The sequence below is a fragment of the Rana temporaria genome, chromosome 4, assembly GCF_905171775.1.
Source record: "Rana temporaria chromosome 4, aRanTem1.1, whole genome shotgun sequence".
Lineage (NCBI taxonomy): Eukaryota > Metazoa > Chordata > Amphibia > Anura > Ranidae > Rana > Rana temporaria.
The window spans coordinates 229,130,973-229,158,054 of record NC_053492.1 but is presented as its reverse complement, the minus strand read 5'-3'; the positions used below and the strand labels follow the sequence as shown (position 1 = coordinate 229,158,054).

The window sequence follows — 27,082 nt, the reverse complement described above, 5'->3', positions numbered from 1 at the left end:
CCCTTTTCCCTTTCTTTTACACAAGTCTATCTATACGACGCAAAATAGCAGCTTTAACTATACGCCGGAAAAAGCCGACTAGAGACGACGTAAGAGAATGCGACGGCCGCGCGTACGTTCGTGGATCGTCGGAAAAAGCTCATTTGCATACCCGACGCGGAAAACGACGCAAACTCCACCCAGCGGACGCCGAAGTATTGCATCTACGATCCGAAGGCGTACGAAGCCGTACGCCTGTCGGATCAAACCCAGATGCCGTTGTATCTTGGTTTGAGGATTCAAACTAAAGATACGACGCGGGTAATTTGAAAGTACGCCGGCGTATCAGTAGATACGCCGGCGTACTCGCTATGAGGATCTGGCCCTAAGTTGTTAACTTCATCAAACTTAGACCTTATTATATGATAACCCCACTGAGCAATAAGTGAGTATGAATCATGTGCACAACACAAAATATCCCTAAACGTTCTGCTATTATTACTGTTTTACCTTTACACATGACAAGCTTATAGTTTGAAAATGACAGCTGTTTGCTACTGTGTTTTGCGTGACAGATAATTCATGCCTGTACCTTGTTTGTGGAACATTTATGAGCCCCTTCTAAAGGTATGTACAGTCTTGTGCACACACTTGCACAGCATTGTTTATAGCATGGTGACCATTCTATAACTGCTTCCTACCACTTTCTACCCTCTCTGAAGAGGATCCCCACCTCCTGCAATACCACCCTCTTTTCCCTTTCACCTCCGTCATTCCCTTCCAACAATTTCCACTGTTCTTCTATCATGCTGCAACCCACTCGGCTCATCCTACGTACTAACCTGGTCTCCATTACCTGACACCCCTTCTCTATTATTACCCTGTATTCCCCCACCATCTTTGCACTCTGCTCCCCACCCCCTGTCACCCGCCGTGCCCCCCTTCTTCCCTGAGGAAGCTGGGGTGCGCTTTTGCATCTTTGTCTTGGATGCTGAAGAGCCTTTTTCCCAGCACTGCAGTGTATGATACCTTATATTAGTTTCTAGCCAAATCCAGGTCTCTTTAAACTCTGGCATGCTTGGTAGGAATTGTGGTATTCCAATTTCTTCATTCATAGAAAGCCTAGGAATTTCTAAAAAAAAAAAAAAAAAAAAAGTAACTTAATCTGGTGGACAAAATTAAATGATAATGAAGACAGACATTAGTATTGTTAGCAAACTCATTTATGAAACATTAAACTATTGAAAATAAATTATTGTTTCAGAAAATAATACATCAAGGCCAAGCACTAATCAACACTACAAAAACCCAACTTCGTTGAAGCCCAATTAACAAGGCCATCTATAGTAAGTAAAAAATGTGCTGGCTTTACAGTTGCCTCATCTTGTCAAATATATTCCAAAAAATTACTTTAAAAAAGTTTACTAACAAAAATCATAAGGGTATAATTAATGCAATTTGTATGCACACTGCAATAATGATTTGATCATTGCTTTTTTGCTATTATAGTTAGAAACAGACATTTACACTCCATAAAGTGTCAGAAAAAATTAACATATACTGTATATTCTTTCAACGTGGTGGAAAATGTAGGTATTTTAAAATATTTCACAAAACTAGAGAAAAACAAACTTGTCTCAATAAATTAAAGATGGCTTTTTTTTTTTTTAAGGAATAGCAAGAACAATAGTCAATAGCTAGTACAATAGTCAGTCCAATTCATACTTACCGCGTGACATATCTCCCATACCACCATATGTTTCATAGATTACGCCATCAGTCAGACTTATTAGACGCCTCTATTAATATAAAGAAGTATGAATCATTTTTTAAACGTATGTTAAAACGATTTGCTAACATGAACAACACAACGAAAAGGAAACCTTGCAAAACAGTAATGAGATTTGGAACATAGAGAATTGTGCATGTGTTTTACTGCATGAAGAAGCCGTTCACTCAACTCCTATTTATCCTAATGTGGTCGGTTCATCCTTAAGCACTGAACGTTATTCAGTAAGTAAAAATTTGAACACACTGCATTTTTGTGCTTTAACTAGCATCAAGCAGGCCTGATAAAATAATGATAAATACATTATTAACAAGACCTTTATCCGAATGTTACCATCCTCACGTTATATAGTGAATGAACAAAACACAAACATAAATGCAAATAAATACAGTATATCCATGTTGGAAATTTGGCACCAGCACTAGCACTTTTTGTTGGTTTTCATCAGTTGTTTCTGCTGTTTGCACATGGACACAGATGCACTTTTGTATTGTTATACGTATTTGTATTTATACATTTTATATCATTGAAGAATTTGTGAAACAACGGTTTTTGAGGACTTTTTCTCACAGTTGCACTTAGCACTTTACCTTTGGAAGGTTTATTCACTTTGGCTATTCACGTTTGAGTGTCATTTATGTTTATTTTAGTCATTTATACTTGTCATCACCTATGTCATATTAATTTGGTTTACTGATCACTACCTCATATCATTAGGTGTATCCAGCTAGTTTCACCTACACTTTCCCCATACAGCGCAGCATTACTTTTCCTCACTACCTATAAATTCAAGCCTCAACCTTTTTTTATATTTGGAACAGAAGGGATGGGTTAGGCATTTCTTTGATGTTTGTGATCTTGCTGGTGGGATTCATCTCTCATAATGGTGAGCACCATCTCCAAGACCAAAATTGAGGGGAATACAAAATGTTATAGTCACCACAGCAAAGTGTTAAGGAAAATCTTCATTCTATGCAAACTTACCTGAAAATACCTTAAAAAGCTGTCATTGATCTAGAAAACAAAAGAACACTTATCAGGGGACATCAGAAAAATATTTAATTCTTTCAATAAATACTTCCTAAAGCACCAATGCAGTTAAAGCAGGGGCAATTACATATACCAGACCTCATAACATTGGAATCAATGCCTTTATGTAGAAGATTAGATACAGATTAGTACATTCATGTCTGCCAAAGAAGGTAACAACTACCGTATATACTCGAGTATAAGCCGGCCCGAATATAATCTGAGGCACCTAATTTTACCACAAAAAAATGGTAAAACGTATTGACTCGAGAATAAGCCTAGGGTGTCAATGTGCATTCCTCACTGTGCTGATGCCTCACTGTGCCTCACTTTGTCCATGCCTCACTGTGCCCATGCCTCACTGTGTCCATGACTAGACTTACGTTTAACATAGGAGTATACAGAAGGGGTGCCCGGCTTTGAAAAATTGGTGCTCCCCGGCCGTAGTTCCCCCAGACAGAAAACTTGTAGGAGGATAACTGGGGCTACATGTGTGCCAAGTTTGGAGTCCAGGAGACCTACGGCCGGATGGTACCGGGTCCGGGTCCCCAAAGTTTTCATAGAATTGACAGTTTAACATGGGAGTCTATAGAAGGGGTGCCCGACTTTGAAAAATCAGTGCTCCCCGGCCGTAGGTCCCCTGGACAACAAACTTTGCACACTTGTTGAGGAAGAGTGGATCTATATGTGTGCCGGTACTGGGTCCACAAAGTCCGAGAGATCAGGCGCAAAAAAGGTAAATCGAGTATAAGCCGAGGGGGGCATTTTCAACACAAAAAAAATTGCTTGAAAAACTCGGCTTATACTCGAGTATATACGGTACTCAATAAGGTTCGGAATCGGATGTGTGCCAGTCCTTAACCACTTAAGGACCGCCTCCTGCAGATATAGGTCGGCAGAATGGCACGGCTGGGCACAAGCACGTACCTGTACGTCCTCTTTAAGTGCCCAGCCGTGGGTGGCGGGCGCGCGCGTGCCTGCGGCCCGGTCCAAAGCTTTGTGACCGCGGCCACGGGACCCGCGGTCGGTCTCCGGAGCTGAAGAATGGGGAGAGCTGTGTGTAAACACAGCTTCCTCGTTCTTCACAGTGGCAGCTTCATTGATCGTGTGTTCCCTAATATAGGGAAATACGATCAATGACGTCACGCGTCCAGCCCCGCCCCCCTACAGTTAGAAAAACATATGAGGTTACACATAACCCCTACAGTGCCCCCTAGTGGTTAACTCCCAAACTGCAAATGTAATTTTCACAGTAAACAATGCATTTTTATAGCATGTTTTGCTGTGAAAATGACAATGGTCCCAAAAATGTGTCAAAATTGTCCGATGTGTCTGCCATAATGTCGCAGTCACGAAAAAAATCGCTGATCGCCGCTTTAATGTTGTCTTATTTTTTAATTAAAAAAAGGTTTTTTTTTTTCAAAAGTGCTTGTAAGACTGCTGTGCAAATAAGGGGAGACAAAAAGTATTGCAACGACCGCCATTTTATTCTCAAGGGTGTTAGATAAAATACATATAATGTTTGGGGGTTCTAAGTAATTTTCTAGCAAAAAAAAGGGAGCAACGCACTCAGCTATGTATAGCCGTTCACCTCCAGACCTGTCATGGACTGCCAGTGTGAACTAGCAGTCGTGATGTCCTCAGGGTCCTGGCTTTGCTCGTTTCGTCGTGTGATGTCTTCAAGGACCAGTAGTTTTATAGCATGTTGCATAGAGTTTGTATTATGCACTAGCACTTTATAAACATTGCATATTGAATTGGTTTAACACATATATATGTACACATGTAGATGTTGAATAATTAGTTTAAACACATATATACACATGTTACAATCTGTAGTATTCACCATTTCAGATTGTAAAGTTTTTGTGTGTGTGTGTGGATTAGCCCTATTCTTATTACTTTACAAAGTAAAAAATACAATTATAAGTGTCAGGTGAAATTTCATTCGTCATAGAATAGATCGCATATGCCACGTTCTGGGAAGCCCTCCTCGCTTTTATGAACATACTAGCTGAATACCCGGCGTTGCCCTGTCTTCCTATCTTAACCTTTTGGGGAGGAAAATCATAGTAATATAAATATACCCATCTTGTATATAAGGGTGTAGGTAAGGGTTAATTTAACTGTCATATATTTTTATTTGACATATAAGTAATATGTGTAGCAGGTATTATTGAAATATCTCCAGGCGTACAGAAGTTATGTGGGAACATACATTTCCCATTGATTTGCAAAAACCCTGACCCTCACAAATGGGGGTAGTTAAGGGATAAATTAACTATCCTATAGTTTAAGTGGACATATAAGTAACATGTGACCAAGTGTTATCGAAATATCTACAGCCGTTTGGAAGTTATGAAGTAACATGTATTTCCTATAGAGTTGAATGGGACTTTAAAGGAAAACCCCGACCATGGCAAATGGGGGTGGGTAAGGGTTAAACCACCTATCCTATGTTTGTTGCTGACATATAAGTAACATGTGTGTCAAGTTTCATGTTAATATCTTTAGCCGTTTGGACGTGATGCTGGAACATACATACACACACACACACACGTTGAGTTTTATATATATAGATTATATATTTTATTATAAAATTATTGAGTGCAGGATGCTTCCCCAAAATTAGAATGCATCTGGTGTGCCGCTATTTTTGGCATAATGAGGGTAATTTCCTCGTTTTTTTTAGTAACGCCCCTCTACTGTGCCTATATTTTGTTGATGTGATAGCATCTATTTATTTATACTTACTCTGCCGGAGGTTAAATCATTTGCTTCCCCAAAAAGCGTGGAACTTTTTTCAACAATTCGCAGTCCCACTAAGGATCGCGATTCCTTCACATTGACAGTCAGGGTGACATTTTCTAATGGTTTAGCACTGTTTTTACTCCATGATAAAGTCACCTATAAGACAGATATCAAATTGAGCACCTAACACAATAAAACTTTCATGGAACATCACATTGACATGAATAAAACTTAAGTTGTCTAGTGCTTGGAAAGCATGGTGTCTTCAGTAATGCATTTATTTTACCTGGTTCTTTAGTGCACCTGTGATAGGAAGTATCTGAGTGGTTTGGATTATACCATCAAAGCTGTTGTTCTGATTGAGAAAATAAACTAAAATTTGAGCATTGGGAGTCCAGGATTGTTCAGGAGTGAGGCTAAAACTGGTTTTATTCTTGCCTGCAGCCAATACCTTTCCATTTGCAGAAACCTTTAAATAAAGAAAAAATGCATAAAAAAATGATCTTTAAGGGTTTGTAAAGGCAGTATCCATTTTTAACCCCCAAACCTCCCTCTTCCTATCTAAAGCATGTCTGAACTTTTATAACCTTGTTCCTGTGACACCATGACCAGCTTTGTAAAGTTCTTGCAGGGGCAGTTCCTACTGACATAGGCAGGCAGAACTACATCCTTTTAATAAGCACAATGTTTGGGTAGGCTCTTAGGAATAAAGTCAATGGTGTTGTTTTGCTGGGAAAGAAATTGATGCAAGCAAGTGTGTAGATGGGGCCTGAATTAGGTACAGTACCTTGAATTGAGAGGAAATACTCACACAGTTTATAGCGTACTGATGTTTGTTATATAAGCATTCCAGGGAATATACAATATTGTTGTTCACAAAATATGTTGCCAGATAACGGTTTCGGTTACCAGAAGTAGAGTCTCTTTTAGGAATAGGCAGAGGATGTTTCTGTAGTTTGCACTGGCTCCACACCTCCACAATGTATACTAGAGAGTGTATGAAAAAAAGAAGGAGCCTTTCCTGAGCTATCCCTTCTCACGTGGAACCTGACTCTGTGCTAAGCATTGTCCCTTGCAAGCAGGCTACTTTCCTTACCACCCGAAGCACGCCAGAATGACATGGGGTACCTTTTTCCAAAGTTCTCCTCACCAAAAGATGGCTGCTAAAATCTATTAAGAGGTTGGTGTCCAATCAGACTACCTTCCTCTCTCAAGGCTCTATACAGAATCTCAATGGGACCAATTTCTTTACAGGGCTTCCCTTCCCATGCAATAATGGCACTAGGCCAGCTACAGGTGGAAAGACTAACTACACCTGCCTACACTCTGCCCCTTAAAAGATGCCATCCTCTTCATGTAATGGACAACAGAAAAAATATATATTGGTAATTATGATTGAACAGCAAAATTTATAACACATAGTTAGCGTATTTAACAGGCATTACTTATTGGATCAACCTCTTACGATGACGTCCTTCACTATTACTCCTTGCATCAACAAGTAGACTGTCTGCAACATTCAGTTTCTCTTCCTCCAAAACCAAGGAAGGTGGTCAATTCTGACACTCCAGCTGTATCCATTCAGACAATCCTGGGCAGTAGAAATTACGGCGGGCAAAAGTTTCAGTCTGATTTACCCTAAAATGTCCAATTGTGCCATGTATGACTTGTCAGACTGTGAGGGCTGTGGAGTCACATGTTGGAAGATGTCTAATTTTTCTGTCAGAATACGGGCCCTCTGCTACCATAATCCACTTCTAACCACTTCAAAACCAGACCAATTTTGACATTTCTTTCATACATGTAGAAGTCTGTTTTTTTTTGCTAGAAACATTATGGGCCAGATCCACAAACGAATTACGCCGGCGTATCTATTGATACACCGCGTAATTTCAAAGTTCCCACGTCGTATCTTTGTTTTGTATCCACAAAACAAGATACGACTGAATGAGGGATCGATCCGACAGGCGTACGTCTTAGTACGCCGTCGGATCGTAGGTGTATATTTACGCTGGCCGCTAGGTGGCGTTTCCGTCGAATTCCGCGTCGAATATGCAAATTAGCTAGATACGGCGATCCACGAACGTATGTCCGGCCGGCGCATTTTTTTACGTCGTTTGCGTTCGGCTTTTTCCGGCGTATAGTTACCCCTGCTATATGAGGTGTATCCTATGTTAAGTATGGCCGTCGTTCCCTCGTCGAATTTTAAAAATGTTACGTTGTTTGCATAAGTCGTTCGCGAATAGGGCTTTGCGTAGAATGACGTCACCGTTGTAAACATTGGCTTGTTCCGGTTTAATTTCAAGCATGCGCACTGGGATACCCCCACGGACGGCGCATGCGCAGTTGAAAAAAAACGTAATTTACGTCGGGTCAAGACGTATTTACATAAAACACGCCCCCGTCACATCCATTTGAATGGCGCGCCCTTACGCCGCCAAAGATACACTACACCGCCGTAACTTATGGTGCGCATTCTTTGAGGATTCAAAAAAAGTTATGGCGGCGTAGTGTATCAGAGATACGCTACGCCCGACGGATATATGCGTTGATGTACGTGGATCTGGCCCTATATATTTTAAGCAGAGGATAAAATGGTGGATGTTGCAATTTTGTATGTCACTATATTCAAGTAGTGATTTTTCAAACACAAATTTTTGGGAAAAAATATTATGAATTTTACTGAACACAAACACAATATAGTGCTTAAAAATAAAATAAAAAAAAGTGGTGCTTTTACCATGTGTTCACAAAATCAAATGCAATGTGTAACTAATTAAACAAATCAGCCCAAAAAGTCCATATCAGGTCACCTGAGGTCAGATGACAGGTGCACATCGTTGAGGCCAGGAGTGCACCGCTAAGGTAGTGGACTCTACGACAGACTGCTGCGAATGGAACTCTGGGTGGTTAAGGAAGGCAGGTCCACTGGAGCACCCAAACGGATCCCACAGGGAGTTAGAACGTAAGATTCCCCAGGGTGCAGAGTCTAAGAGCTAGCAGGTGTTCACCAGAGCCTCTAGTGATGAGGATAGACTGCGCTGCAACTGGCTCCAGGTCGCGGCCCCCAGGGTCTCCCAGCTCACGCTCACAGTAAGCTACAGGAGGATAGAGAGGAAGCAGCAGCCCAGGATAACAAGAGATAGTAAGGAGATAAGCCAAAGGTCGGGGCGACTAGCAGACAAGGATAAACATAGAACACGCCAAAGGTCAGGGTCACAAGCAGGCAGGGATAGTCGAGAACAAGCCAAGATCGGTAACTGGAATCAGACGTAGAAGACAAAGCAAGTCGCACACAAAAGCTAAACCACACAATATTGATCAGCAGGGCTGGTTTGCTGTGCACAGATTAATAAAGAGTTCTCTGATAGGGGCTGGGGTGGAGCCATGCTTTTAGGAGAGATTACTTAAGCAGGTGAGAGTGGCTGGCCTCTAAAGGTGAACACATGGAGGAGAAGTAAACTGACAGACAAACGTTACTGCATATCCATGACAGTCCCCATGATCCATAAGTCTATTCGTTAGAAAAAATATGGAATATTAGAAAAAACATCCATGTGACCTCCAAATTAGTTTTATATTATTAGTTTTAGTAGGTTTTTCAAGGCTGTCTTCTTCTTCATGCTGTCTTTACCGGGGGCTTGCTAGTTAAAGTGGTTGTAAACCTCAGTCATGAAATCTACACAAAGCACTCATATCTGTAGTCTTTACTTATCTCTCTCCAAAGCTCTAAGTGTCATTTCTCTCTGGTGCGTTGTTCCTCTGTTATCAGTATGTATCACTTCTGAGAAGTTTTCCTGACAATTCAAATGTTCTAAGTCACAGAGTGGGACACATCCAAGACATACATTACAGAGGAGGAAGTGAACTCTGATTTTGACCTAAGGGAACACTGCAGCTTTTGAAATAGCCCTATTTGAAGTTTTGGTGCTTGTTTTTGTAATTTCACCTCTATGAAACACTGTAGAGGAGACTAATCAGGTGTCACTATTTGGGGCTGTTGTTTTTCAGGATATGAGTATATACCATATTTGGAACTCTAGATTCCATTAAGCGCTGTTAATGTTTTGTTTTTAATAAAGCATATGTTTTTTAATTTTAGATGTACTGAATATGTTTTTCAATTTCTTTTTTTGCCTAGACATGCATTTTAAAACATTTGAAGTCAGTCTAATACCACTTAAACTCAAACAGCACATTTCTGTACTATGGATAACCTTAGCTCATTAAGAAGATGTAGAACACCACAAGAAAGTGCCAATTCCACTTTGCTATGCAGTTTGATTCAAAGCTATTATGAAAACATGGAAGGAAAACTCCTGCTATATAACATAGCTATAACAATTTAATTGTGCTAGATCAAGAGATGATGTCACAATCTGAAAAACAATTCACATTTATAATAACCAAAGCCACAGAAACCAAGAAAAAACTTAAGTTGACCAAAATATTCAAAAATGTTACATACCACATAATAAACATCTTCAGCTTTTGGATATGTATTAGCTTTTAAATGAAAAGGTGTCCCAACCTGTATGAAAAAAAATGATTTAGAAGGTGCTGAAATCAATGATTTAACACAAGCAGCATCATAGACTTCACATGATGTGTTTACTTTAGAATTGAGTCCATCTTTAAATTGTAAAGCCAATTTTTTAGCTTTTGATAGTAGTGGCATAGGGAAGTATTAAAACCTCTGTCATGTGTTTATTACTGTCCGTGTCCCCCACTTGGGAGATTTTTTCACTCTATTAGTTCTGGTGCCAGTTATCACAGAGACAAAGTGAGGGCAAATCCAAACATTTTGAGTTGTTACCAAAACAAAAGCTGAAGTAAGGGCCCATTCACACTGCATGTTCCTGTGCGAGTCACATGCAGTTCTGTGCAGTGGGCTTTTGCACTGCACTTCTTTTGGAAACGCACAGCAACTGGATCGCATAGTACTTATGTACGATCTGGTGCGGGCAAACACACTGCATTAGCAACCAGCTTTTTGGGTGTCATTAACTTTGCATTTACACCCACTACAGATTGCAAGGGCAGTATGATTGGAATGTGATGTGGGAAACCATAACGGAATGCCGGAATTGCATTCTAATGCGAATGGGCTCTAAATCTTTGGTGACTACTGTCAGAGTTTAGTAGAGGGGATCATTTTGTAAAGGGATATTTCACCAATTTGACACCACGTTCAAACAATAACATGATTAGGGTTTTAATCCTTTCCTAAAAAAATAAATAAATATATTATATATATATACTGTAGGTATAATAATTAGCACTATTCTAGCCATTGACATGAAAACTGTTCTCCAAGCTTAGCAACGCCATGCTGCCAAAATAATATAATTATAAATATCAATACATTGTCAGTGATTGTGGTTGATTTCCTAAAGCTGAACTCCAGGAAAACACTGAAAAAACAGTAAAATACATAAAAGTAAGCTATTTACCCACCAAAGGGTTTGAAAATTGTATTTAAACAGCCCTGAAATTCACAAACAGTGCCGGGACAAGGTCATCTAGTGCCCAGGTTGAAGATGCCAAACTGAACCCCAACCCCAAATATATGAGAAATATATGATTTATTTTTGCAGGCCAACATTTTCTCTGGACAAGAATTCACCATCCTCCCACTGCTGAAATCCCCCCTCCTGGAACAAATCTCCCAACGTCCCCATTAGCACAAATTCTCCACGCCAAAAATGTACCCATATCCTCTCCCAAACCACCCATTCTAGCACAAACGCCCCAAATCCTTCCTCCTAACTGAAATGCTCTTTCCCCCACCCCTTAGCACAATCCTTTCCAAATCACCCCTCCTAGCATGTGCCCCTAAATATCCCATCCTATAACAATAACAAATCCCTTCCCTGCAATCCCCCCTAGCACAACCCCCCAATCCCCTCTTCTAGCACAAATTATTTTTCCCCATTCCCCCTCCCAGCACAAATCTCCCCAATCAATAAGAAAATATTGTGTTGCGCTGATAATCAAGTAAAAAATTGCATACATATATATATATACACCATATACATAAATAAGAACCCCCTACACCTCAAATCAGGGAGGTATATGTGCAAAAGATAAACAAAAACCACTCAAAAACTATAATGTGAAAAAATTCAAATAGAACCAGCAAAAATAGTTCATGGAAAAAACACAGTTCAGTACATAGGCTAATAGGAGACAGGTGTGAGATCCACAGTCCTTTGGTGTGCAGCTGTCATTATAGCAAAAAAAAAAAAAAAAAAAAAAAACAAACAAAAAAAAAATATATAAATCCTTTTCCTTCTGGACTCCCCGATTAACACAGGATATCAGCCGCTCATAAGGAGAAAAGAAAGATATATGGTGCAAATAACGTAATAAAATGGGAGATGAACCCTGCAATACAATGATTGCACTCACGGAACCTCGATGGTAAAAAGGCTCAACTGCAATCAGTCATTGAACGCCGCTCAGTGCTACGATCTCCTCAGAAGGACGGATTCGACCGTCGATCGCGTCACTCGGCTTCTCCCCCACGCGTATCGTCAATAGCCACTTGACTTATTCATGGGTGGTCAAGTGGCTATTGACGATACGCGTGGGGGAGAAGCCGAGTGACGCGATCGACGGTCGAATCCGTCCTTCTGAGGAGATCGTAGCACTGAGCGGCGTTCAATGACTGATTGCAGTTGAGCCTTTTTACCATCGAGGTTCCGTGAGTGCAATCATTGTATTGCAGGGTTCATCTCCCATTTTATTACGTTATTTGCACCATATATCTTTCTTTTCTCCTTATGAGCGGCTGATATCCTGTGTTAATCGGGGAGTCCAGAAGGAAAAGGATTTATATATTTTTTTTTTTTTTTTTTTTTTTTGCTATAATGACAGCTGCACACCAAAGGACTGTGGATCTCACACCTGTCTCCTATTAGCCTATGTACTGAACTGTGTTTTTTCCATGAACTATTTTTGCTGGTTCTATTTGAATTTTTTCACATTATAGTTTTTGAGTGGTTTTTGTTTATCTTTTGCACATATACCTCCCTGATTTGAGGTGTAGGGGGTTCTTATTTATGTATATGGTGTATATATATATATGTATGCAATTTTTTACTTGATTATCAGCGCAACACAATATTTTCTTATTTATTCACTTTGGTTTTGTGCACCTCACGTGTCTGCAGCTTATCTTTAGTATTTTATATGGTTTTAGTAATAGCGCTGTAGTACCTTTTTACATACAATCTCCCCAATCAACCTTCCTAGCAAAACCCCCCGTATTTCCCCTCTTAGAACAAATCCCCCTCAAATCTATCCTACTATAACAAATCTTACTCTGTCACTTCCCAAATTCCCCCTCCCAGAACGTAATCCCCTCCCTCACAATTCCCCCAGAACACATCCCCTTTCCCCTCTTCCAGCACAAATCCCCCCAAATCACTCCTCCTGGGACTGGAGGTGCTATAGGAAGCACAGCCCGACATGCTATAGACTGCATGGTGGAGGGGAGGGCACTACCATGTAACCCCCCCCCCCTCCTTCTCCCATGCAAACTCTACCTCCAGGAAACCTGTCTACCCTTTGTCCTGGCCCCGCCCTTCCCTTACTGTGCAGGAGCAACTTGGAGCCAGGAGTCGGGTGGAGCTGGGAGGTAGAGCCGCTCTGTACAGAAGTAGTTTTTTCCTCAGTGCACACCAGCAAAGGGCGTCATCGGTTGGCAACCAATGACTGGAAAGAAGTTTAAGCTGGTAGGTAGAAGCTGAGATGTCCTGCTGGCAGAAATCCTTACTGGCTGCAGTGAGCATACTCCCAATAAGTGAAGTGATGATTGTCAATCACTGCTTACTGCTCTGCCCCTCCAGCGCTCACTGCGGTATCAGTCTGGGGAAGGGGAGGGAGCAGCTGGCTCAGCCTCTTAGCGAGACACTGAAAGAAGGAACCAACTGCCAGTCAGGCATCTGAGTGGATGCTGACCTTAAAGTCAAGATCCTTTCAGAGCCTAGAGTGGCTTTATGACTTCTTGGTCACAGAAGTGCAAAAATAAGTACCCTCCTGTGACCCAGAAGAAAAGTATTGCCAAAAAAGCATTGGCCATACTATATAAATATAAATATATTTTGTTCCTGTGTAATCAATGCCTAACTACATGAATTGCTGTTTTTACATCTGCATATGTGTTCAGCTTTAAAGAAGTAACTTTTACACCAAACAGGTCTGCACAGCTAAAACTAAACTAATTGCTTTAATAAATCAATTATGTCCAAAATTCTTCAACTAAAGTAGAGAAATAATTTTTGCAACTGTTTTGATGTGAATTTTTCTTGTACCTTTAATGAAGTTTCTGATATGTTTATCTGGATAAAAGGAGTCACGCCGTCTGGTATTTGGAAGTAGAGTGACCGAGTTGCATTCTGGTATTCAATCTACATCAGAAAAAAAAAGGATTTTAGAGCAATAATTTTATTGGCAACAATCTCCGAAAACATTTTAGAGGAGGAAGGAAGGGAGGAAAGTTATAGGCAACCATTAACTTTGTCACTATTTTTAAAATTAGTGTTAAGCTGGGTTCACACTTAGGATACCCAACATTAGAGGTGATTTATTCTTCCAAAATAAACACAACTTTTCACACTGGTACTGACTAGTATTCCAGTGTTTCTCTTCTCCCTCACTTTCTTTCCCTCACACAGCTAATGTGACTCCAGTGCTGATGGGGAGAGGTGGGGGGTTCAAACAAGGATGCTGCACAGGCACCCGACATCCTCCTCATCAACCAATGACATCAGTGGCTACAAGGTTGTAATAGTGCACAATAAAACCTGTGACTTGCTGGGGTTTTTTTTGCATATATTTCCATTACAGTAAAACCTTGGATTGAGAGTAACTTGGTTTGAGAGTGTTATGTAAAACAAGCAATGTTTTAATACATTTTGACTAGATAAACAAGTGATGTCTTGATATACATGTAGCGTCACGTCACAACTGAGTATAAAAGAAAAGTGAAGCGCCTCTAAGTGTAGCAATATGGTTACATTTAATGAGGAACTAAACTGATAGGTTTTTCTTCCTCTTTGTTTCCCTGCAAAGGTAAAGCATAATGGGCTACTATGCATCGCCCTGATTTCCTCGCTGGCTGGAAGCATCCAGTCTTCACTCCTCTTCCTTCCGGGGCCGCGAACTCCGGCTCTGTGACTGGTTGGAGTCACGTGCCACCAGTCACAGCATGACCCTGTGCCCTTTCAAGAGTGCGAATGCGCCGAATACATTGGAGCATTCGCAGAAGACGGAATAAATATCTCCTAAATCGTGTAGGTTTAGGAGATATTTCCAGCACCTACAGGTAAGCCTTAATCTAGGCTTACCTATAGGTGAAAGTGGTCTGTAAGGGTTTACAACTACTTTAATGAAGGTACAACATTTAGAAACTCACATGTTTGAGGATTAAAACAGGCACATCTAAGTATGCAGGCATCCGGGCTAAAGATGTCCACATAGACCATCTTCCGCACTGCCATCAGTGTCATCTGTCCAAGCTGCGCTCCACAAGAACTTTGAGGCCCCGTACACACGACCGAGTTTCTCGGCAGAATTCAGCCAGAAACTCGGTTCAGAGCTGAATTCTGCCGAGAAACCCGGCCGTGTGTACACTTTCGGCCGAGGAAGCCGACGAGGACCTCGGCGAGGACATAGAGAACATGTTCTCTATTTCCTCGTTGTTCAATGGCAAAGGTCGGCCCGCCGAGTTCCTCGGCGGCTTCCACACTGATCTCGACGAGGAACTCGATGTGTTTGGCACGTCGAGTTCCTCGGTCGTGTGTACGGGGCCTAAGCCTCGCCTTCAGAACGCTTTAGGCTGCATTCACACCTGAGCGTAGCTTGTTTGGTCGTTTTTTCGGGTGTTTTTTTCCGACGTTTTGTCGCGCGTATTCACGCGTTTGCATACAGTGTCGTCCGACGTTTTTGTACTTTGACGTTTTTTATTTTAGCCAATAGGATAAATTCTCATCTTTTCATCACTTGTTGCTATGTTGGTAGATTTTATTTATCTTCTGCCTGGGTGAAATGTTCTATTGATTAAAGCGACAAAACGCCTGTAGCAAACGCTCGTTGTCGCGCTAGTCGCTTGAATCAAGCGTTTCAATTACTTTCTATGGGAAATACAAACGCTCAAAAACGCCCAAACCGCCCAATTCGCGCGACAAAAAAGGGTCCGGAACTTGTTTGAGCTTCAGGCGTTCGGTGTCAGGCGCTTTGGAGTGGAGATGTGAACCATCTCCATAGAGAATAATGTATTTTTTCCCCTCTAGCGTTTTTGAGCGTCGCGTTTCAGGCGACAAAATGCTCAGGTGTGAATGCAGCCTTACTGCAGGGTAGTCTTCCCGATCATGATTGCAGACTGACAGCTGTGAGAGCCGGCGGTGCACTGACCACTACACACTGACCACTCACCATCAGGGCACAGCACATCAGGGCACAGAGCCCAGCACATCAGGGTACAGAGCCCAGCACATCAGGGCACAGCGTACATCAGGGTACAGAGCCCAGGACATCAGGGTACAGGGCACAGTGCACATCAGGGTACAGGGTACAGTGCACATCAGGGTACAACACATCAGGGCACAGCACATCAGGGCACAGCACAACAGGCCACATCAGGGTACAGGGCATGGCACATCAGGACAAGGCACATGGCATATCAGGGCATAGCACATCAGGGTACAGGGTGCAGGACACAGCACATCAGGGTACAGAGCCCAGCACATCAGGGTACATGGGGCACATCAGAGCACATGGGGCACAATCGGGGCACATCAGGGTACATGCGGCACATCAGCCACATCAGGGTACATGGGGCACATCAGAGCACATGGGGCACATCAGGGTACATGCGGCGCATCAGAGCACATGGGGCACATTAGGGTACATGGGGCGCATCAGAGCACATAGGGCACATCAGGGTACATGGGGCGCATTAAGGCACATCAGGGTACATGGGGCACATTAAGGCACATCAGGGTGCATGGGGCACATTAAGGCACATCAGGGTGCATGGGGCACATCCATGGTACATGGGGCACATCAGGGTACATGGGACATATGAGGGCACAATCAGGGTACATGGGGCACATGACTTCACAATCAGGGCACATGGGGGCACAATCAGGGTACATGGGGCACATTCAGGGTACATGGGGCACAATCAGGGTACATGGGGCACAATCAGGGTACATGGGGCACAATCAGAGTACATGGGGCACAATCGGGGTACATGCAGGGCCGGTGCAAGGATTTTTGACACCCTAGGCGAAACCTCATTTTGCCGCCCCCTCTGGGTCCGCCCCTGACTCCACCCCCATTGCCAGTGTTAAATGGTTTGATTGAACCCTCTAACTGCTACATCTGCAAGACAGTCTGTTCTTTTGAAAAACAATAGACTTACTGGCAGGATCACCAGGTGAATATAAAAGAGAAAGCCTAAAAAACAAAACTAATGCAGCCACCCATCTATAATTTGGTAATCTGCAGTATAATAAATATTTTGCTTTGCTTTAATACCACTTAAAGAGGATAAAGTTAATCAAGTAATTATGTTATACATCAATGTATAGGCAGATGATGGTAAGGAAGGAGTTAAAACAAGAGATAACCAGACTGTATTAAAGCTACTTCCAGTGCTGACAAGGAAAGAGAGAGAGGGGGGTTAGAGAGAGGAGAGAGAGAGAGAGAGAGGGGTTAGAGAGTGAGAGAAGAGAGAGAGAGAGAGAGAGAGGGGGGGTTAGAGAGAGAGAGAGGGGGGGTTAGAGAGAGAGAGAGAGGGGGGTTAGAGAGAAAAGAGAGAGAGGGGGGGGGTTGGAGAGAGAGAAGGGGGTTAGAGAGAGAGAGGGGGGGTTAGAGAGAGAGAGAGAGAGAGAGGGGGGTTAGAGAGAGAGAGGGGGGTTAGAGAGAGATAGAGAGGGGGGAGGGTTAGAGAGAGAGAGGGGGGGTTAGAGAGAGAGAAGAGAAGAGAGAGTTAGAGAGAGAGAGAAGAGAGAGAGAGAGAGAGAGAGAGAGAGAAAAGAGGGGGCTGTCAGAGAGAGAGAGAGAGAACGAGAGAGAGGGGGCTGTCAGGGAGAAAGAGAGAACGAGAGAGAGAGGGGGCTGTCAGGGAGAAAGAGAGAACGAGAGAGAGGGGGGCTGAGAGAGAGAGAGAGAAAAGAGAGCCGGCTGTCAGAGAGAGAGAGAGAGAGAGAGAGAGGGGGCTAACAGAGAGACAGAACGAGAGAGAGGGGGCTGTCAGGGAGAAAGAGAGAACGAGAGAGAGGGGGCTGTCAGGGAGAAAGAGTGAACGAGAGAGAGGGGGCTGTCAGGGAGAAAGAGTGAACGAGAGAGAGGGGGCTGTCAGGGAGAAAGAGAGAACGAGAGAGAGGGGGCTGTCAGGGAGAAAGAGAGAACGAGAGAGAGGGGGCTGTCAGGGAGAAAGAGAGAGAGGAGAGAGGGCTGCTGTCAGGGGGAGAGAGAGAGAAAAGAGAGCCGGCTGTCAGAGAGAGAGAGAGAGAGAGAGAGAGAGAGAGAGGGCTGTCAGAGAGAGAGAGAGAATGAGAGAGAGGGGGCTGTCAGGGAGAAAGAGAGAACGAGAGAGAGGGGGCTGTCAGGGAGAAAGAGTGAACGAGAGAGAGGGGGCTGTCAGGGAGAAAGAGTGAACGAGAGAGAGGGGGCTGTCAGGGAGAAAGGGAGAACGAGAGAGAGGGGGCTGTCAGGGAGAAAGAGAGAACGAGAGAGAGGGGGCTGTCAGGGAGAAAGAGAGAGAGGAGAGAGGGCTGCTGTCGGGGAGAAAGAGAGAGAGGAGAGAGGGCTGCTGTCAGGGGGAGAGAGAGAGGAGAGAGGGCTGCTGTCAGGGGGAGAGAGAGAGGAGAGAGGGCTGCTGTCAGGGAGAGAGAGAGAGAGAGAGAGAGGAGAGAGGGCTGCTGTCAGGTAAAGAGAGAGGAGAGAGGGGGCTGTCAGGGAGAGAGGGGGCTGTCGGGGGGGAGAGGGGGAGTGTGAGAGAGAGAGAGAGAGGGGGCTGTCAGGGAAAAAGAGAGGAGAGAGAGCTGCTGTCAGGGAGAGAGAGAGGGCTGTCAGGGAATGAGAGAAGGTGCTGTCAGGGAGAGAGAGAGAGAGGGGGCTGTCAGGGAGAGAGAGAGAGGGGGGGCTGTCAGGGAGAGAGAGAGAGGGGGGGCTGTCAGGGAGAGAGAGAGGGGGGGCTGTCAGGGAGAGAGAGAGGGGGGGCTGTCAGGGAGAGAGAGGGGGGGGCTGTCAGGGAGAGAGAGAGGGGGGGCTGTCAGGGAGAGAGAGAGGGGGGGCTGTCAGGGAGAGAGAGAGGGGGGCTGTCAGGGAGAGAGAGAGAGAGGGGGGCTGTCAGGGAGAGAGAGAGGGGGCTGTCAGGGAGAGAGAGAGGGGGCTGTCAGGGAGAGAGAGAGAGGTCAGGGAGAGGGAGAGAGAGAGTGAGGTCAGGGAGAGCGAGAGAGAGGGAGGTCAGGGAGAGCGAGAGAGAGGAGGTCAGGGAGAGCGAGAGAGAGAGGTCAGGGAGAGCGAGAGAGAGAGAGAGAGAGAGAGAGAGAGGTCAGGGAGAGCGAGAGAGAGAGAGGTCAGGGAGAGCGAGAGAGAGAGGTCAGGGAGAGCGAGAGAGAGAGAGAGGTCAGAGAGAGCGAGAGAGGTCAGGGAGAGAGAGAGAGAGAGAGAGGTCAGGGAGAGAGAGAGGTCAGGGAGAGAGAGAGAGAGAGAGGTCAGGGAGAGCGAGGCAGGGTCAGGGAGGGAGGGGAGAGAGGGGGGGTCAGGGAGAAAGAGAGGGGGCTGTCAGGGAGAGAGAGGGGAGCCTGTCAGGGAGAGAGAGAGGGGAGCCTGTCAGGGAGAGAGAGAGGGGAGCCTGTCAGGGAGAGAGAGAGGGGAGCCTGTCAGGGAGAGAGAGAGAGGGGAGCCTGTCAGGGAGAGAGAGAGAGGGGAGCCTGTCAGGGAGATAGAGAGGGGGCTGTCAGGGAGAGAGGAGAGGGAGCTGTCGGTGAGAGATAGGGGGGTCATGGAGAGAGAGGGGGCTGTCAGAGAGAGAGAGGAGATAGGGGGCTGTCAGGGAGAGAGAGAGAGAGAGAGGTCAGGGGGAGAGAGAGAGAGGTCAGGGGGAGAGAGAGAGAGGTCAGGGGGAGAGAGAGGGGGCTGTCAGGGAGAAAGAGAGCTGTCAGGGAGAGAGAGAGGGGGGCTGTCAGGGAGAGAGAGGGGGGGCTGTCAGGGAGAGAGAGAGGGGGCTGTCAGGGAGAGAGAGAGAGGTCAGGGAGAGCGAGAGAGAGAGAGGTCAGGGAGAGCGAGAGAGAGAGAGAGAGAGATCAGGGAGAGTGAGAGAGAGAGGTCAGGGAGAGCGAGAGAGAGAGAGGTCAGGGAGAGAGAGAGAGAGAGAGAGAGGTCAGGGAGAGAGAGAGAGAGAGAGAGAGAGGTCAGGGAGAGAGAGAGAGAGAGGTCAGGGAGAGAGAGAGAGAGGTCAGGGAGAGAGAGAGAGGTCAGGGAGAGAGAGAGGTCAGGGAGAGAGAGAGGTCAGGGAGAGAGAGAGAGAGGTCAGGGAGAGCGAGGCAGGGTCAGGGAGGGAGGGGAGAGAGGGGGCTGTCAGGGAGAGAGAGGGGAGCCTGTCAGGGAGAGAGAGAGGGGAGCCTGTCAGGGAGAGAGAGAGGGGAGCCTGTCAGGGAGAGAGAGAGGGGAGCCTGTCAGGGAGAGAGAGAGGGGAGCCTGTCAGGGAGAGAGAGAGAGGGGAGCCTGTCAGAGAGAGAGAGAGGGGAGCCTGTCAGGGAGAGAGAGAGGGGAGCCTGTCATGGAGATAGAGAGGGGAGCCTGTCAGGGAGATAGAGAGGGGAGCCTGTCAGGGAGATAGAGAGGGGAGCCTGTCAGGGAGAGAGAGAGGGGGCTGTCGGTGAGAGATAGGGGGGTCATGGAGAGAGAGGGGGCTGTCAGAGAGAGAGAGAGGAGATAGGGGGCTGTCAGGGAGAGAGAGAGAGAGAGGTCAGGGGGAGAGAGAGAGAGGTCAGGGGGAGAGAGAGAGGTCAGGGAGAGAGAGAGAGAGAGGTCAGGGAGAGCGAGAGAGAGAGGTCAGGGAGAGCGAGAGAGAGAGGTCAGGGAGAGCGAGAGAGAGAGGTCAGGGAGAGCGAGAGAGAGAGGTCAGGGAGAGCGAGAGAGAGAGAGGTCAGGGAGAGAGAGAGGTCAGGGAGAGAGAGAGGTCAGGGAGAGCGAGAGAGGGAGAGAGGTCAGGGAGAGCGAGAGAGAGAGAGAGGTCAGGGAGAGCGAGAGAGAGAGAGAGGTCAGGGAGAGCGAGAGAGAGAGGTCAGGGAGAGCGAGAGAGAGAGAGGTCGGGGGGAGAGAGAGAGAGAGAGGTCAGGGAGAGAGAGAGAGGTCAGGGAGAGCGAGAGAGAGAGAGAGAGAGAGGTCAGGGAGAGCGAGGGGGGGCAGGGAGAGCGAGAGAGAGGAGGTCAGGGAGAGCGAGAGAGAGAGGTCAGGGAGAGCGAGAGAGAGAGAGAGAGAGAGAGAGAGGTCAGGGAGAGCGAGAGAGAGAGGTCAGGGAGAGCGAGAGAGAGAGGTCAGGGAGAGCGAGAGAGAGAGAGGTCAGGGAGAGAGAGAGGTCAGGGAGAGAGAGAGGTCAGGGAGAGAGAGAGGTCAGGGAGAGCGAGAGAGGGAGAGAGGTCAGGGAGAGCGAGAGAGAGAGAGAGGTCAGGGAGAGCGAGAGAGAGAGGTCAGGGAGAGCGAGAGAGAGAGGTCAGGGAGAGCGAGAGAGAGAGGTCAGGGAGAGCGAGAGAGAGAGAGGGCGGGGGGAGAGAGAGAGAGAGAGGTCAGGGAGAGAGAGAGAGGTCAGGGAGAGCGAGAGAGAGAGAGAGAGAGAGGTCAGGGAGAGCGAGGGGGGGCAGGGAGAGCGAGGGGGATGAGGGAGAGAGATGGGGGGGTCAGGGAGAGAGAGGCAGGGTCAGGGAGGGAGGGGAGTTAGGGAGAGAGGGGGGGTCAGGGAGAGAGGGGGGGTCAGGGAGAGAGAGGCAGGGTCAGGGAGGGAGGGGAGTTAGGGAGAGAGGGGGGGTCAGGGAGAGAGAGGGGGCTGTCAGGGAGAGAGAGAGGGGGAGAGAGAGAAGGGGGGTCATGGAGAGAGAGAGAAGGGAGCAGAGTCTGGTTAGTGAAAGAGCTCACTCACTTGGAATGGGCTCTGGTTCATTCAGCAGGCAATGTTTCGTGTGGCTGCATGTTTTTAATCTTAGCCTCTCAGACGGAGTGCACAGGAGGGACGGGATGGTCACACAGGAGAAGGCTGAAGCTACTCAGGGCAGACATGGTGGATTGGATGGAGCACACTGCACACAGGAGGGGCGGGACTCGGGAGAAGTGTGTAGATCATGTGACATCATTATCTCGGAGAGGGGGGATTTCTGCACAGTGCACACACCAGAGCGGAAGGCGCCCTGCTGGGGAAACTACATGATTGCTGGACACATGATGTCAGAGGCGAGCGGAGAGTCCCGCGCGCGCCGGGGGGGGGGGGGAATGGCGGGCGCGGCTCTGCTTGACACATGTCAGAGCGCCTGTTAGTTGCACAGACAGTGCCGGGGGGCGGGGAGCAGCCGCAGCGTGAGACTGAGAAGTGAACTTATGACAGAGACGCTTCCTGCGCTACTCTGCATGTGAAGGAAATCTACTCCCCCCACTTCCGCGGCACCCCCCCGCCCTGCCTGCGGGCCATTTTCAACCAGTCCGCGGGCCTCAAATGGCCCGCGGGCCGGTACTTTGAGACCACTGGTCTATGTGGACAGCTTTTCCCTGGATGCCTGTATACTCAGATGTGCCTCTTTTCATCATCAACCATGTTAGTTTGTAAATGTTGTACCTTCATTAAATGTAACCATATTGCTACACTTAGAGGCGCCTCTCTTCTTTTTTATACTCTGTAGCTCCTGCTGGATTTTGCTTCTAATCCCCTTGTGGAGGCTTCCATTTGTGGATGGACATTTTATGGTTACACAACCTGGTCACATTGCTATAATCTTTTTATATGAACTATAAACTGAAGGACTTATGAATAAATGGTTGTGGAATGAACCAGCTGAGTTTCCATTATTTATTGTGGGGAAATTTGCTTTGATATACAAGTGCTTTGGATTACAAGCATGTTTCCGGAACAAATTATTTTCTCGCAATCCAATGTTTTACTGTATTTATGTAGCCCTGACATAATACCCAGAGCTTTACAAGCACGGAACAAACCACATCAATCCTTGCCGCTAAAACATGCTACAATATAGAGCTCATTCTACATTTCTATAAACACACACACCATAGCTTGGCTGGACAGGAATTATCCAGTGTGCCTTTAAGTGGAAATAAGAGTACCTGGAGGGAAACCACACAGAGCAGGATCATACACACTTCATTCATATTAATTCCAAGAGAAAAAAAATGGTGGCTTTGTTTAACTAAAAGGAAGGTTTGATCCACCCGCTGTCTTGCATACAATGTTTGGTCAATTTTTTGGTATTTTGCCAAGGCGCCCCTTAAAACACCTGAAGGCATCCCATGGTGTCTGGGCACCTTGGTTGAAAAAGGTTGCAATATAACATACTATTTGACAGTATAGCTAACACAGTAAAGGAAGTTGAATGTGAACTTTTTCCATTTATGCACAGTAAACATTAAGGGCCAGATTCACAGTAGAAATACTGATACGCCGGCGTATCTACTGATACTCCGGCGTATTTTCAAATTTGCCGCGTCGTATCTTTAGTTTGAATTCTCAAACCAAGATACGACGGCTTTAGGCTTCGGCGCCCGCTGGGTGGAGTTTGCGTCGTTTTCCGCGTCGGGTATGCTAATTAGCTGTTTACGGCGATCCACAAAGGTACGCGCGTTCATCGCATTCTCTTACATCGTCGCTAGTTGGCTTTTCCCGGCGGATAGTTACGGCTGCTCTTTCATGGCTTATATTTAGACTGCCCATGTTAACCACTTGCTTACTGGGCACATATACCCCCCTCCTGCCCAGGTGAAATTTCAGCTTCCGGCACTGCGTCGCTTTAACTGACAATTGCGCGGTCGTGCGATGTGGCTCCCAAACAAAATTGACGCCCTTTTTTTCCCCACAAATAGAGCTTTCTTTTGGTGGTATTTGATCACCTCTGCGGTTTTTATTTTTTGCTCTATAGACAAAAAAAGCAACAATTTTGAAAAAAAAAACACAATATTTTGTACTTGTTGCTATAATAAATAGCCCAATTTAAAAAAAAATCTCAGTTTAGGTCAATACGTATTCTTCTACATATTTTTGGTAAAAAGTTTTTTTTTTTACTAGTAATGGCGGCGATCTGCGATTTTTTATTAAGACTGCGACATTATGGTGGACACATCGGACACTTTTGACACATTTTTGGCGCCATTCACATTTATACAGCGATCAGTGCTATAAATATGCACTAATTACTGTATAAATGTGACTGGCATTGAAGGGGTTAACACTAGGAGGTGAGGAAGGGGTTAAATGTGTACCTGTATTGTGTTCTAACTGTGGGGGGAGTGACTGGGGGAGGTGACCGATGCTGTGTCCCTATGGACAAGGGACACAGATCGGTCTCCTCTCTCCCCTGACAGGACGTGGAGCTCTGTGTTTACACACAGAGCTCCACGTCCCTGCTCTGTCATTACCGATCGCGGGTACCTGGCGGACATCGCGACCGCCAGGCACGCGCATCGGCATCTCGGGGACGCGCCGGGCGCGCGCGCGCCGCCTGCGCGCTCGCGCGCCCCCCAGTGGCCGGAGGAATCCAGGACGTCATATGACGTCCTGTTGGATTTTCAGAGCCACAATGAAGCCGTCATTTTACAATGGCCCGGGGCTCAGGTGGTTAAAGTATGGCCGTCGTTCCCGCGTCGAATTTTAAATTTTTTTTTCTTTTGTGTGTAAGTCGTCCGTGAATAGAAATGGACGTAACGCACGTCGCCGTTCAAAAGATTACGTCGGTGCGACGTTATTTCGCGCAAAGCACGGCGGGAAATTTCAAAATGGAGCATGCGCAGAACGTTTGGCGCGGGAACGCGCCTAATTTAAATGATACACACCCCATTTGAATTAGGTGGGCTTGCGCCGGACGCATTTACGCTACGCCGCCGCAAGTTTACAGGCAAGTGCTTTGTGAATCAAGCACTTGAGCTTAAAACTTGCGGCGGTGTAACGTAAATGGGATACGTTAGACCGCCGCAAATGTACCTGAATCTGGCCCTAAGTATAATAACTGGACTCAGTTTAATACAAAAGAGTTGGAGGTCAATAATTAACATTAGACTGCCTTTTGCACACTGTGGCAATGTTGGCATCATATACTCTCTAGTAAAGAGTGATGTTGTTTCAGATGTTTAGATTCTTTCATATATATTTTGGTACTCACCTCTAGTTGTGTCATTGGAAATGACTGAGGAATAGGAAATTCTAGACTGACAATTCCAGACTCTGAAAGGGTATAGTTTTGCCAGGAGACATTAAAAGTTGCAGTGCTGACTGACATGATGTTCCTGACGGCGAAATCCCCTCTGCTTTGAGTTATTTTCACAGCAACCTTTTTTTCTCTTTCCTCTTTGGTTAAGGGTTTATTGTCACCCCTTTGTACTTGAATCTGAAAAAACAAGCATTTACTTTATCTTAATTATTTTGAAAGTGGTTTTGGGAGGCTATGTTCATTCAATATTAAGGAGCTCTACTGCTCTATAGCATTGTAACAAATGCCATGTTTATTATATTAAAAATGTTGTGAGAATTTTGTATATACAGTCGACCTCCGAAATTTGCGGGGGTACATTCGTAGAGCACCCACGAATTGTGAAAAGCCGCAACATTTTGGACGTAGTCAGAAAATCGTCTATAAATGCCTATTTTTAAACTTCTGGCGCTTAGGTTCATTGCCAAAAGCCTTATAAGGTGCAAGGCATTTACAGTAGATGGCATCTTAGGGCTTTAAGAAGAAAAAAATTCAAGAACACTCAGCGAAACACTCGACATAGCTACAAGCAGTAAACTGTTATGATGTGGGAATGCTGGGCTGCATCTGCCGGAGAGGAAAAATCTGTGAATGGACTGAGGCTGCGATCTCTGAACTGTGATTTTGCGGTGGTCGGCTGTATGTCAATTATATAACCATGAAGAAAATGGACATAAGACTGATACCATTTTTATTGAGTAGGATGTAAGGTTTTCAACAGAATAGCGTTGTAAATGGTTAAAGGGTAATTCCACTTTCATGGGGGAAAAAAATTGCAAATGAAAAAAAAAAAAAAATTATAATATACAGTAAAACCTTGGTTTGAGAGTAACTTGGTTTGAGAGCGTTTTGCAAGACAAACAAAATGTTTTAATAAATTTTGCCTTGATATACAAGCGATGTCTTGATATAAGAGTAGCGTCATGTCACAACAGAGTATAAAAAAGTAGAGGCGCCTCTAAGTGTAGTAATATGGTTACATTTAATGAAGGTACAACATTTAGCAACTTATTGCTACACTTAGAGGTGCCTCTCTTCTCTTTTATACCCTGTAAAAAATGCTTTGATATACAAGTGCTTTGGATTACAAGCATGTTTCTGGAACAAATTATGCTCACAAACCAAGGTTTTACTGTAGCGTATACAATTGCGATACAAGTCATATTGTAATTTAGCCCTGGTTCACACTTACAGTACAGTGTAAATGAAATTGTGATGCTGAACTCACACAATTTCATTCCTGCAAATGCGACACCGGCAATTGCTCCAATGTGAACCAGGGCTGAATGTTATTAAAAATTATCTTTCCTTTACAATCTGCTGCCGCTGTATTTTCTGGAAAATGCAATGCAATATGGCTACCTGGAGGTGTTCTATACACAGAAAGTGTACAGAATGCCCCCCAGAAACATACTTTTCAGCTTGTAAAAAGGTGGAGTATGGCTTCACTTAGGGAACAAAGAAAAATATATAAAAACGTACCATCATCCAAATGACTACAGCAAGATAAGGGAGGGTGGGGAGGACGGGGTAGTGGCTGTAACTACACCCAAATCATCCCCACTCAAAGGGATTTCCTGGACTATGTCGGTACTAGTAAAGATGCAATGTAATGCATATAAAAACGATTTATTAAAGAAATCAAATATACACTTGACACAATTAAAATTGAACAAACAATAAACAAATGCTCAGGTAACCCCCCATGGACATCTGTAATTGTCAGTTGCTGGATTGGTCGAATTCTCGACTAGTTTCGTGGTTGCCCACTTCCTCAGGAGAACCAATCTCTAGAACAGATATTATAAAACACATAAACAAAATATTTACACAAACAGCAATTCATAAATACATAAATATTAATTGGTAGCTAATTAGCTACCAATTAATATTTATGTATTTATGAATTGCTGTTTGTGTAAATATTTTGTTTATGTGTTTTATAATATCTGTTCTAGAGATTGGTTCTCCTGAGGAAGTGGGCAACCACGAAACTAGTCGAGAATTCGACCAATCCAGCAACTGACAATTACAGATGTCCATGGGGGGTTAC

The 27,082-nt window shown here is 45.1% G+C and overlaps 1 protein-coding gene across 1 annotated transcript in view; it reads right to left on the bottom strand.

The window, feature by feature from the left end:
- LOC120937037 (CD109 antigen-like) overlaps positions 1 to 27,082 on the bottom strand; it is a 124,684-nt gene that overhangs the window by 47,335 nt on the left and 50,267 nt on the right. The window contains exons 11-18 of the mRNA XM_040349959.1: positions 24,943 to 25,167; positions 13,867 to 13,962; positions 10,017 to 10,079; positions 5,835 to 6,017; positions 5,552 to 5,704; positions 2,753 to 2,782; positions 1,709 to 1,778; positions 1,009 to 1,111 (exon numbers count right to left, since the gene is read on the bottom strand). Of these exons, the coding sequence (XP_040205893.1) occupies positions 1,009 to 1,111; positions 1,709 to 1,778; positions 2,753 to 2,782; positions 5,552 to 5,704; positions 5,835 to 6,017; positions 10,017 to 10,079; positions 13,867 to 13,962; positions 24,943 to 25,167 (923 nt within the window). The remainder of the gene's footprint in view (positions 1 to 1,008; positions 1,112 to 1,708; positions 1,779 to 2,752; positions 2,783 to 5,551; positions 5,705 to 5,834; positions 6,018 to 10,016; positions 10,080 to 13,866; positions 13,963 to 24,942; positions 25,168 to 27,082) is intronic.